Consider the following 13,799-nt stretch of genomic DNA (forward strand, 5'->3'; position numbering starts at 1 on the left):
TCAGAGAAGAAAAAGAAATAAAAGGAATCCAAATCAGAAAAGAAGAAGTAAAGCTGTCACTGTTTGCAGATGACATGATACTATACATAGAGAATCCTAAAGATGCTACCAGAAAACTACTAGAGCTAATCAATGAATTTGGTAAAGTATCAGGATACAAAATTAATGCACAGAAATCTCTGGCATTCTTATACACTGATGAAAAATCTGAAAGTGAAATTAAGAAAACCCTCTCATTTACCATTGCAACAAAAAGAATAAAATATCTAGGAATAAACCTACCTAAGGAGACAAAAGACTTGTATGCAGAAAACTATAAGACACTGATGAAAGTAATTAAAGATGATACAAATAGATGGAGAGATATACCATGTTCTTGGATCGGAAGAATCAACATTGTGAAAATGACTATACAACCCAAAGCAATCTACAGATTCAATGCAATTCCCATCAAACTACCACTGGCATTTTTTACAGAACTAGAACAAAAAATTTCACAATTTGTATGGAAACACAAAAGACCCCGAATAGCCAAAGCAATCTTGAGAACGAAAAATGGAGCTGGAGGAATCAGGCTCCCTGACTTCAGACTATACTACAAAGCTACAGTAATCAAGACAGTATGGTACTGGTACAAAACCAGAAATATAGCTCAATGGAACAGGACAGAAAGCCCAGAGATAAACCCACGTACATATGGTCACCTTATCTTTGATAAAGGAGGCAAGAATGTACAGTGGAGAAAAGACAGCCTCTTCAATAAGTGGTGCTGGGAATACTGGACAGCTACCTGTAAAAGTATGAAATTAGAACACTCCCTAACACCATACACAAAAATAAATTCAAAATGGATTAAAGACCTAAATTAAGGCCAGACACTATCAAACTCTTAGAGGAAAACATAGGCAGAACACTCTAGGACATAAATCACAGCAAGATCCTTTTTGACCCACCTCCTAGAGTAATGGAAATAAAAACAAAAATAAACAAATGAGATCTAATGAAATTAAAAGCTTTTGCACAGCAAAGGAAACCATAAACAAGATGAAAAGACAACCCTCAGAATGGGAGAAAATATTTGCAAATGAAGCAACTGACAAAGGTTTAATCTCCAAAATTTACAAGCAGCTCATGCAGCTCAATAACATAAAAACAAACAACCCAATCCAAAAATGGGCAGAAGACCTAAATAGACATTTTGTCAAAGAAGATATACAGATTGACAACAAACACATGAAAGAATGATCAACATCATTAATCATTAGAGAAATGCAAATCAAAACTACAATGAGATATCATCTCACACTGGTCAGAATGGCCATCATCAAAAAAATCTAGAAACAATAAATGCTGGAGAGGGTGTGGAGAAAAGGGAACCCTCTTGCACTGTTGGTGGGAATGTAAATTGATACAGCCACTATGGAGAACAGTATGGAGGTTCCTTAAAAAACTACAAATAGAACTACCATACAACCCAGCAATCCCACTCCTGGGCATATACCCTGAGAAAACCATAATTCAAAAAGAGACATGTACCACAATGTTCATTGCAGCACTATTTACAATAGCCAGGACATGGAAGTAACCTAAGTGTCCATCTAAAGATGAATGGATAAAGAAGATGTGGCACATATATACAATGGAATATTACTCAGCCATAAAAAGAAACGAAATTGAGTTATTTTTGGTGAGGTGGATGGACCTGGAGTCTGTCATACAGAGTGAAGTAAATCAGAAGGAGAAAAACAAATACCGTATGGTAACACATATACATGGAATCTAAGAAAAATAAAATGTCATGAAGAGCCTAGAGGTAGGATGGGAATAAAACACAGACCTACTAGAGTATGGCCTTGAGGATATGGGGAGGGGGAGGGGTAAGCTGTGACGAAGTGAGAGAGTGGCATGGATACATATACACTACTAAACGTAGGGTAGATAGCTAGTGGGAAGCAGCCGCATAGCACAGGGAGATCAGCTCTGTGACCTTTGTGACCACCTAGAGGGGTGGGATAGGGAGGGTGGGAGGGAGGGAGACGCAAGAGAGAGGAGATATGGGAACATATGTATATGTATAACTGATTCACTTTGTTGTAAAGCAGAAACTAACACACCATTGTAAAGCAATTATACTCCAATAAAGATGTAAAAAAAAAAAAAAAAGTATCTGGAAACAACAGACACCCCTGCAAAACTCTCAGGTCTGTCGAAGCTCCATCTTCACAAGTCTCCTTGTTCCTATCTGCTACTTCACAACTGGAGTTCTTGCTCTCTGCCACATCCTCCCCATTGTAGAATGTGCACCATGCTGGTGATTCTAAGAGACTTTGAAGGTCCACAGCCTTCAAGAGGCCTGTTCCACTGACCCCAGGTGCTCCTTCCCCTCCTCACCTGCTCTCACCCTGAGGTGCAACACTTCAGCACCTCTTGCTTTCTGCTCCACCCGGCCCCACACCACACACCTCAGCCCACGGTGACACCACCCACTCCCAACAGCCTCTTCACCTGGCCCTGTAGCCAGTACAAGCTACCAGTGGGTCAAGGCCTGAAATACTCTCTCTTTCTTTCTTTTTTAACCTTGTATAAAGCATTCTCTCCTGGCATCCCTTCTTCTTTTATTTTTTGAACCAGCAACATGTGAATATATTAGCATTTGAAAAGAGTCAAATGCAGAATAAAATGTGCACGTTCCCCCCATGGTTTACCCTCCTAAGAGTCCACAATAGACTGTGCACGCTTCCCGTCCAGTTTTAAATGCATTCCTCAGCCCCCCTGTGTTTCCAGTAGTAGCTTTGTTTTAAGCTTCTAACGCGGGGCAAATTCTCAGATTTCCCCAAGTCTGTGGTCCTGACACATGCAGCAGAAGGCAGCCAGCCCCCCACTACAGAGTGCTTCTAATTTCTCAAACCTCAAAATTAAAGTGAGGAAAGCCAAGCCTGCAAAATCAAAGCTCCATCTTCCTAAGAATAAGCCACCTCAGGGTCTGCTGAGTTTCGTCAACCTAAAAACAAAGCAAAACTTCAAATTCTGCGATACAAACCTTTTCCCTCAGCTCTAGAGGCCTCACCGCTGCCTGCCCTCAGCACACGCCGAGAAGCTGCAGCCACGGGGCTCTCCGTCCGGCAGCTGAGCCATGGCATAAAATCAACTTTCCCTCACTCCTCAGGGCAACTTTTCAAGATTTCACCTCAAAACAAAATCAGCCCCAAGATTCCCTCAGATCTTCTGTTAACATGCCCAGACCCGGGGCCTCCCTGTGAAAACTCGCCATCTTTCGGTGGGAATCCTCTCCTTCCCTGCAACCCTGAGATGGACCTGTGAGCAATCTTGCTCCCATGATGGTTACCAACAGTACAACTCATTGAGTCCTGGGGGGAGGACTCTGGTCAGAGACAGCCCTGACCCGCTTCCTGATACCCTGGCTTTTCTCTCACCAACAGCAGCTCTGGAAAGTGAAGCTCAAAACATAGAACAATAAACAAAGCACAGAAAAATCTTAAGCTACTCATTTCCTACAACAGGTCTCCTCCTGCTGATGGGTAGTCAGGGAGGAAAGACGCTCAGGAGGCGTGGAGAAGCAGGGGACACTTTGGGACACAAGGAAACAATGCCCCCCAACAGTGCAGTGAGAAAAAACATTTTTAATAATTAATTTTTAAAAAGTGGCAACAAACCCTGAAAACGAAGCTCTCATTCAGCAGTCCTACTAGAGGCAACAGGAACTAGTTTGGAAAACAGAGGATCTACCAATGAAGCACCTGTTACTACATCAGACACTGGGCTGATCTTTGCATCTCCACAGCAATCACATGTACGAATCCCACAGAGGCTAATGAGCAAACCAGTCCAAGCTGGGGGACAGAGCTGGGATTCAAACCCAGGGCCATGTGATTCTAAATCCTGTGCTCTGTCTACCAAACCATGGTTGACTTGGACAGGCTGCCAACTGAGCCCTCCTTTGCCCACCAAAGTAGCGGCTGCCCCAGACCCCAAACTGGAGACACAATTTCTGCTGCCCCCACTGTTGGATCCCACTCACTGGCACATGGTCGGGACAGCCCCTGTTTTGTTAAGTATCACCGCTGCTAATTAAGTAGCCAAGTTCACTCCGGTGTGGCTCAGCATCCCACGAGAGAGGAGGAAGACAAACTCCGCCTCCCCATGGTGTGCTGAGGGCATAGGCGTGTTTGGGACCTACTGGTTGGTCTCCTTGGCTGGAAAGAAACCCTTGCCCATCTCGTAAGGACTCCTGTGGCCAAGAGAACGAGTCGTACGGGTAAGTGATGCTCCAGGGAGGTGAGAACAGCAGCAGCAGGAAGATTTCAACACTCCCTGGGAGGAGAAGGGAGGTCACCCAGGCCAGCAAGAAGGGTAGAGCAGGAGGCAGGAGCTCTCCCAGGTGGAACGCGTGAGCCAGAAACAGCCGTTTCCTCTGCTCGTCAGCTCCCGAGCGGCTGTGACCCACAGGCAGCCGCAACCCAGGGCACAGTCAACATTTAATTCGGCCTACTACTCATAACCTTTAGCTCCTGTCTTTGGAAAGGAACTGTCCCCAGTAGGGCTGAACATATACCAAATGCCAAAACCAGCCTCTGAGAAAGCTTGCATTCGGTGCTGAGCAGGTACGAATGCTGACAGAACTGTTTAAGTGACATCTGTTAAATACAGGATCTTCAGCTTCCAAACTAGGCTAGCGGCAGAACTTGCTGTCTCTCCTTCCCTCCCTAGCCAGGAAGAGTGACTTCTATACTTAGAAGCTAAATTGTTAAGAGTGAACTTTTTAAATACAGTATTCCACATCATCCCTTTACATGAGACTGAGACGTGGGCTCAGCAGGCCGTGTTCCACAGTATCAGAGGGACAGCCAGGAATGAGTGGGCGGCACGGGCTGCTGGAGACAGAGGGCAGCTGTGCACACAGGGCTGCAAAAGTGCTCCCTCTCAGCTTCTGCGCTTTTCTCCTCCTGGGTTGGTTACCGTTTGTGGACCAGTCCGCAAATCACACTTTTGAGAACACTGATCTAGACTGTTCTTCCCCAGTCTCCTCAGCCCCATTTCATAGACAGGAACTGCCTATGAATGGCAGAGCTGGAAACCTTAAAAAAAAAAAAACAGGAAACAGCAGGAAAGTCAACCGCCAATGTACATTTGACATAAAAGGGAGCAAAAAGAGGAAAAGAACAGCATCAACCCCGCCCAGCTAGCGCTGACCATCTTGGTCATATGGATCTAGGGACGCAAATTCACTCGTCATCCGGCGGGCATCGCTGCCAGAAGCCCGGAGCAGCCCGCCCGCCCCGGGGGGTGGGGAGTTCCCCTGACCTTGGGCCGCTCTTCCTTCCTCAGAGCCACAGCTTCCAGTTTGGCTTCGTACTCAGCTTGCACTTGGTCCCTTTTCTTCAGCACGCTCTGTGGGAGGGAGAAGGGGCAGCGTGAACACAGCTGTTGCTTCTGTACCCCTCTCCTCCTTGAATCATGGTCCCAGCCAGCCAAGTGCTCCTAGGATGCCCTGGCTGCAGCATGACACAGGCTTTGGAGGCAGCAGGGGTGGAGGAGGGAGAGAGGGAGAACCGTGCTCAGAGACGGAGCTTTCTAGCACGGTAACTCAGCCTGACGCTGAAAGCAACAGAAGCCCGGGAAAGGGTGAGGTAGCGGGAGCGGGGCCCGCCAGCAGGCATGCGCACAAGAGGACTCTCGGCCTCCCTGTGCACAGGGAGAACTCAGCTGTGCCAAGACGTGGAGCCTGGCAGGTGACAAGGCGGGACGTTCTCTGAACCGTGAAGGAGAAAATCTAAGTCATGAGAGTTCTTGTCTCTTTAATTCACTGAGTTGACCCCTGGTGGACTGATCTGCTCATTGATCATTATTAGCTACTTATCTGTCCTCCACTCTGGGCCGGGTATACAAAGAGTCAAGAGATACAGCTCGTATCTGAGGGGTTCCAGCTGAGGGAGAGGTCCAGACACGGCAGGAGGCTGCTTGTGCTCAAGAGCCACGGATGAGGCCAGAAGCCCTCCAACCATGCAGCGAGTCTGCCAGAGTGAGCGGTGATGGGGCTCAGGAGCCAGCCTGGGCGGAACTAGGCGGAGGCAAGCCAGGCACCCAGGATGCAAAATTTAAGGAGACACTCACACTCTTGGGCCCTGTGCAAGTTCAAGGTTGGCACCTGAGTGTGTTTCCCTAAATCTGTGCCCTGGGCACCTCCCTTACCTCATCTGCTCCTGGCTCTGCCGCTAAGACTTCACCAGGTAGAACAGAAAAGTATCAGTTTCATCCCAGGGTTTCTTTTTTCTTCTTTTAGTAGAACCACAAGTGAAAAACCAAGAGTAATAAGAACTTTCTTTGCCACTAACTCAGAAGACACAAACTGCTATGAGAGCTTCGAATCTCACGTTCTCTGGCAGAGCATGGAGTCCAGGCAGGAAGGAGCCATTCCCTGGCTAAAGAAGTGGATACCTTGTGTCCCTAGCACGTGCTAAAAGGTGATGAGTGACTGAATCACTGAGAACGCTCTGGGAACAACCTTCTAATGGAAGGCGTCAGCATGGGGAACCTCAAGTCTCCCCTAAGTAAGTATTTACTTGGAGAAGTGTTTCACCACAAGAAGAACATGAAGTAAAACTTGCAATAGCTTCACTTTTCATTGTTTGTCACTCAGCATTCTCTTCGGTGCTCTGAAGTTACCTCCCCACACTCATCAGCCTCTGAGCAGGAACACTGATGGTGCTGTTCATAGAACTGTGTGTTGTGATGGAAACGTTCCATGATCTGCACTATCCACTACAGTGGCTGCTAGTCCCACGTGCCGACTGAGCTCTTGAAATGTGGCTGGTGTGACTGAGGAACTGGATTTAAATTTTTATTAATTTTACCTAATTTGATTAAACTGAAATATCAGAACTTCCCTGGTGGTCCAGTGGTTAAGAATCCGCCTTCCAATGCAGGGGACGTGGGTTTGATCCCTGGTCGGGGAACTAAGATCCCACAGGCAACTAAGTCAACTAAGGCAACTAAGTCCACATGCCACAACTACCGAGCCCGTGAGCCACAATGAGTGAGGCTGCATGCTGCAACTACCGAGGCCGTGCGCTCTGGAACCTGTGCACCACAACTAGAGAGAAGCCCGCATGCCACAACTAAGACCCAACACAGCCAAAAATAAAATAAAATTAATATATATTTAAACTGAAATAGCTACCTATGGCAAGGGGCTGCTGTACTGGACAGAACAAATCAATACAGTAAAAAAACAGAACAAAAAAACAGGGTACTTTCTGGGTTTCATAGAGCCAAAAGCATTCTAAATCTACTGGTCTGGTATCAGCACTAGCTGCTCTCCATGGAGACACAAATATGGTTCCCTCGGGGCCAGGGGCGGGGGCACCTAGAATCCGTGCCACGGACTCCCTTCACAGGACGCCTCACATCTTACTGGGAAAAGCGCACACCCAGGCTAGGAACAGGGTTCCAGGAACAAGGTTGAGCTGTTCCAGTGACACACCCCTGTCAGTGTGGCAAGAACCTCACAACCAAAGCTAGAAATGCTCTTAAAACAACAGATGAATGGATAAAGAAGATGTGGCACATATATACAATGGAATATTACTCAGCCATAAAAAGAAATGAAACTGAGTTATTTGTAATGAGGTGGATAGACCTGGAGTCTGTCATACAGAGTGAAGTAAGTCAGAAGGAGAAAAACAAATACCGTATGCTAACACATATATATGGAATCTAAGAAAAAAATGTCATGAAGAGATTAGTGATAGGATGGGAATAAAACACAGACCTACTAGAGCATGGACTTGAGGATATGGGGAGGGGGAAGGGTAAGATGTGACGAAGTGAGAGAGTGGCAGGGACATATACACACTACCAAATGTAAATTAGATAGCTAGTGGGAAGCAGCCGCATAGCACAGGGAGATGAGCTCAGTGCTTTGTGACCACCTAGAGGGGTGGGATAGGGTGGGTGGGTGGGAGGGAGGGTGATGCAAGAGGGAAGAGATATGGGAACATATGTATATGTATAACTGATTCACTTTGTTGTAAAGGAGAAACTAACACACTATTGTAAAACAGTTATACTCCAATAAAGATGTTAAAAAAAAAAAAACAATACCTTGGAACACAGCATAGCTGTGTGTGAAGGGCAAGGAGATACCTGGTTCCACTCTGCATGTCTCTGCCCCGCCCTACACAGCCATCCTCACCCTGTTTCTGCCTTGCCTTAACATTCCTTCATTCACTTACCCAAGTGCTGGGGATACAACAGAGAGCAAAAAAAAACTCTGCCTACCTGGAGCTTACATTCTAGAGGGGAGGCAGATAATATGCAAGTAAAACATAACAATATAGCACATGTAAGGTAGGGCTAGGTGTCCAGCAGGAAAAATAAAATAGGAAAGGAGGATGTAAAGCACTGAGGGTTTGGGAGATGGTGAATTGTACACTGGGTGGCCAGGGAGGACCTCAATGAGAGGTAACTTTTTTTTTTTTAAATAAATTTATTTTCTTTTATTTATTTTTGGCTGAGTTGGGTCTTTACTGCTGCGCGCGGACTTTCCCCAGCTGCAGCGAGCGGGGCTACTCCTCATTGTGGTGCGCTGGCTTCTCATTGCAGTGGCCTCTCCCACTGTGGAGCATGGGCTCTATGCCTGAGGGCTTCATTAGTTGTGGCACACGGGCTCTAGAGCGCAGGCTCAGCAGTTGTGGCGCATGGGCTTAGCCGCTCGGCGGCATGTGGGATCTTCCCGGACCAGGGCACGAACCCAGTCCCCTGCACTGGCAGGTGGATTCTCAACCACTGCGCCACCAGGGAAGCCCGAGAGGTGACTTTTAATTAGAGACATGGAATACATTCCTCTCAAACTCTCTCTCTCTATTTTTTATGTAGAGCATTTCATCACAATTTCAAAATGATCCTAGTAATCTGGAACTTCACTACCCTTCTTTTCAAATGCAGAGGAAAAAAAACGACTTATTTCTTTAATAAATAAATTGCAAGGAAAAACAGAGGGGGGGTATTCTTAAAATATTTAAAAAACATATCAAGCAATGTATGGATTTTATTTATATCCCAATTTGGGAAAAAACTATAAAAACAGTGTGAGACAACTGGGAAAATTTAACACTAACTGGATATTTGAGGAAATATTAAGGGAAAAAAATCTGTTTAGGTGTGATAATAATGTGGCCTTTTTCTTTTTTAAAAGAATGTTTGCATTTCAGAGATATGTATCTTTGTATGAAGTGATGTGATGCCTGGGATATGCTTTAAAATAACGCAGGGGGCGGGGGCTGGGAGCAGGGGGAGGCGAGCTAGAACAAGATGGACCGTGAGTGGGCGACTGCTGCAGCCGGCTGATGGGTTCGTGGGGGACAGTTATACTTCCACTCTACTTTTGGATATGTTTGAATTTTTCCATAATAAAAAAGTTAAGCAATGGAAACATAACGCCTGTCATCCAAAATGTTTACTTTACAAACTAATAACAGCCATTAAACAAAAGTGTTTGGAAGTTCAATCATAGATACATTCTGTGTTTTGGCTCTCAACATCTGCACTGGATTTTCTCCAAGAACGTGCCACCACGGTCAATATCAACAGGAAAGCCCAACATCCAGGAAACAGGAAAGTCTCCACTCCCAGGGCTCATGCTTATGTCTCCCCCTGAGGAGGCTGTCGGCTCACAAACGTGGAGGAGGAGGAGGAGAGAGCAGCCCCAAACAGCCCCAGTGCAAATGGTCAGCAGCTACCTCCACAGGCCCGGAAGGTTTTTAAGCTTCAAATCTTTTTGTAAGAGGGACATTAGGATGCAGGGTTGACAGTACAGAATGGCTTGTATCGTGGTGCGCCAAGGGCTGACAGCACAAAAGACCCAGAAGGAATTTGTGTAGAATAATGAGTGTTCCGTAATAACGAAGTTCAAATGAGAATAAAAATCAAACACCCAAAACCAAACAAAACCCAGACTCACAGATACAGAGAAAAGACTGGTGGTTGCCAGAGGGAGGAAGGGTTAGGAGGGTTACAAAATGGTGAAGGGTAACAAGAGGTACCAACTCCCAGGTATAAAATAAGTAAGTGGACTTCCCTGGTGGCGCAGCAGTTAAGAACCCGCCTGCCAATGCAGGGGACACGGGTTCAATACCTACCTGGTCTGGGAAGATCCCACATGCTGTGGAGCCACTAAGCCCGTGCGACACAACTACTGAGCCTGTGCTCTAGAGACCGCAAACCACAACTACTGAAGCCTGCGTGCTCCAAGGCCTGTGTGCCACAACTATTGAGACCGCAGGCTGCAACTACTGAAGACCGCACAACTAGAGCCCGTGCTCTGCAACAAGAGAAGCCACCGCAATGAGAAGCCCGTGCACCGCAATGAAGAGCAGCCCCTGCTCACCACAACTAGAGAAAGCCCATGCGCAGCAACAAAGACCCAATGCAGCCAAAAATAAATAAGTCATGGGGAGGTACTGTATAGCATGGAGAATACAGTCAATAACACTGTACTAACTTTGTAAGGTGACAGAGGGTAAATAAAGTTATCTTGGTGATTGTTTTGCAATGTATACCAATGTGGAATCATGTTGTACACATGAAACTAATATTATATGTCAAATATACTTCAATTTTTTTAATTTATAATAATTTAAAAAGAAATCTGACACCTGACAGAGCCCTATGGCCTGTCTTTAGGTGTCCCCCTAGGAGAGCATTTTCCTGTGGGGAGGAAAATTAGTCTGAACTTGGTCCAGATGACATAATTTCTGATTAAATGACTGAACTTAGGTTGCCCCATTCAACATGCTCTTTTTACATATTCATTCTTTGATGACAGACAACCTGTGAGTTAAATTTTCTAGGGCAATGTTGTTAATGCTAAAACCACACATTTTGCCTTAGTTTTTAAAAATACATGTTACAGAAAATTTGGAAAATAAAGAAAAGGGTAGAGGAGGGGGGAAAAAGCACCCACAGTCTCATCTTTCAGGCACAACCAGTAACACGTTTTGTCTTTACTTTTAGTCTTTTCTCTTGAATGACTCCTTTGAAGCTCCCCATTTCTGTGTCTCTTCCTGGCACTTCTGTTTTTCAGGTGTTGGATATCTGAAATATTTCGGTCTGGCCCTCTCATTTTTATATTTTTTCTCTCCAATCCTCCATCTGTCTTTTTCTTTCACTTTAAAGTGAACTTTAACTTTTTCTGCTAACTCTTCTATTGATTTTTTTTCCATTTCTATCATGATCTTCATTTCCATGAGCTCTGTTTATTCTCTGGATTTTAAAAAAATGCTTTTTTTATGGCCGTGACATCTCTTCTCTTTCTGAAGATATTGCTTTTTTTTTTTCCTGGAAATTTTCTTCTCCCTCAATGATGCTTTATGCTTTTCCTTCTTTGTATTTATTTGATACTTATATTAGAACCTTCCCTTAAATATTTGGCAGCCCTTATTCTGCACACTCATGTAAGAGGGAAACACTGAAAAACTGGTTGAAAGCTCTGTGACTTCAAGGTCTTTCTGACAGTTCTCCACAGGGACTCTGCTAGGTCATTTCACTGAAGATTCCCCCATCCCTCTCAATATCAGTATATTCTAGTCTCTTCTCCCAACCTGTTTAGATTTTTCTAAAAGGTTCTTCTAATGCTTGCAGGGAAGGTATAAGGCTGAGAGCCAAGCAGAGGAAGACGACTAAGAATCTCAACTTTCAGTAACCTTTTGCTTTAGATTTTAGGATCTTAGCCCCCACCTTTAACTGTGCCTGGCGTCTCTCGGTCCAGAGACCCTCTATCTTTTTTATCACTCTCCAGCTCTGCCCGAGTGGCGAAGCGATAGTGGCCCCTCTGTGAGGAGGGAGGACAGAATCAGAAGCTCTAAATGCTTCTGAAACAGACCCGACTAATCCTCTTTCGCTCCATCTTTCCCTCAGTCCCGAGGTACTTCGTGCTGCCAATTCTTGAACATTTTGAAGGAGTCCCCGGTGTAAACCAGGTGGCTTCTTAGTCTTTCCCCACCGTCAGCTTAGGCAGCTTTGAGTCACCTGAGTCCCTACCACCTCTCAATTTGCTTTTAGTTCCTAACTGTACTGCTATTGTTTCCCTCCTGCTGCTCTGTCTTTGCGGAAGCATACATACCTTTAAAAAAAAAAATCATTCTAGTGTCATTTTGGTTTCATGAAAAAGAGGAAGTTTCAATATGTATCCAGTCTTCCCTAACTCAGAATCTCAGAGTTTTAATTTTTATGCTTTCCTAATTTTTAAAAACATTTGAGATCATCATGTACGTTTCTACATCCTGATTCTTCACAGTTTCAAGAAAGCAGGCCCTCAGTCTATAATCACTTTTGTTTAGGAAGGAGGACTTTTGTCCCCCAAATCAATCTTCCAGAAAATCTCCTTTTTGGCTTTTGAAAGGCTCCAGAAGTGGGCAACCTATAGCATTGACTAGTTCCTTGACTCATTAGCTCTGCCTCGTGGCCTCTGAGGAGAAAAGGTGGGCAGGCTGAAGAAACCATCCGGCAATTAAACCACCAGCATTTGAAAACAGCCACCCTGGAACGTTGCTCTAAGTATTTATCTCCAACTCGAAACTGTCCTCAAACCCAAACTTCTGCATCCACATCTTACACCTCTAACCACGATCAGCGGTGACTTCCATGTTATTAAATCCGATGGCCACCGTCTATCATGCTCTTTCTAAAAACATTTCTCTTGATTTCCCTAAGGTCATCCTCTACTCTTTTTCTCCTACTACACTCACCATTCCTTCTCAGGCTCCTTTCCTACTTGTTCCACCCCCTAATTAGCTGCTAGACCATTAAATATCGCCAGTGCCTCAGGAGGCAGACCTGGACTATTTACCTCGATTTCATCTCACCAGATAATCTCCCCGACTCTTGTAGATTTAAATGCCATCTATGCAGAAATGACTCCCAAATTTCCATTCCCACTCTAAACTCACAACCAGCCGCCAGGACATCGCTACTTTAATGACTAACAGGCGTTTCTTTTTTTTTTTTTTTTTCCCGGTATGCGGGCCTCTCACTGTTGTGGCCTCTCCCATTGCGGAGCACAGGCTCCGGACGCGCAGGCCCAGCGGCCATGGCTCACGGGCTCAGTTGCTCCGCGGCATGTGGGATCTTCCCGGACCGGGGCACGAACCCGTGTCTCCTGCATCGGCAGGCGGATTCTCAACCACTGCGTCACCAGGGAAGCCCAACAGGCGTTTGTTAACTGAATGCAGCCAAAGCAACCTGAGTGCCAGCTGCCCAATCTGCCCCACCCCGAACTTCCCCATCTCACTGAACAGGACCACTATCAACACAGCTGCTGAAGCCGAAAACCCAGGAGTCATCCTCAATTCCTCCATTTCTCACTTCACATTAATACAGCAGCAAGTCCAGTTGGCCCTTCATACGAAATATACCCCCCAATCCACCCACTTCTCCAAGCTCCACCACCTCAGTTATCTGCCACCTGGCTCCCTGCAACAGTCTCCTAATGGTCTCCGGACTTCCTCCCCCCATCCCCCACCCAACAACCCATTCTCCATACAGTAAAAACTGTATCCTGTCATTTCCCTGCAGGAAACTAACTGGCTTCTCTTTTAGTCCTAAGAACAAAATCCAGACTCTTACCAACCATGGCCTTTAAGATATTACTGTATGTCCTGGCCTTTACTTACCTTCTCTTTAACCTCCCCACCTGCCACCTGCTCCCTTGCTCAACTGGCCCCACTCACACTGGCCTTTACCTTATCATAACCCACTCTTCTGACTCTCACCTCACTAGTCAT

General features: G+C 45.6%; 1 protein-coding gene across 2 annotated transcripts in view; it reads right to left on the bottom strand.

The window, feature by feature from the left end:
• The window catches only part of SNX30 (sorting nexin family member 30), a 113,869-nt gene that overhangs the window by 16,249 nt on the left and 83,821 nt on the right, over positions 1-13,799 (bottom strand). For both annotated transcript variants that reach the window (XM_067040927.1, XM_059071566.2), the window contains one exon: positions 5,323-5,409. In XM_067040927.1, coding sequence (XP_066897028.1) covers positions 5,323-5,409 — 87 coding nt within the window. The remainder of the gene's footprint in view (positions 1-5,322; positions 5,410-13,799) is intronic.

Source organism: Kogia breviceps, chromosome 8, assembly GCF_026419965.1.
Source record: "Kogia breviceps isolate mKogBre1 chromosome 8, mKogBre1 haplotype 1, whole genome shotgun sequence".
NCBI lineage: Eukaryota > Metazoa > Chordata > Mammalia > Artiodactyla > Physeteridae > Kogia > Kogia breviceps.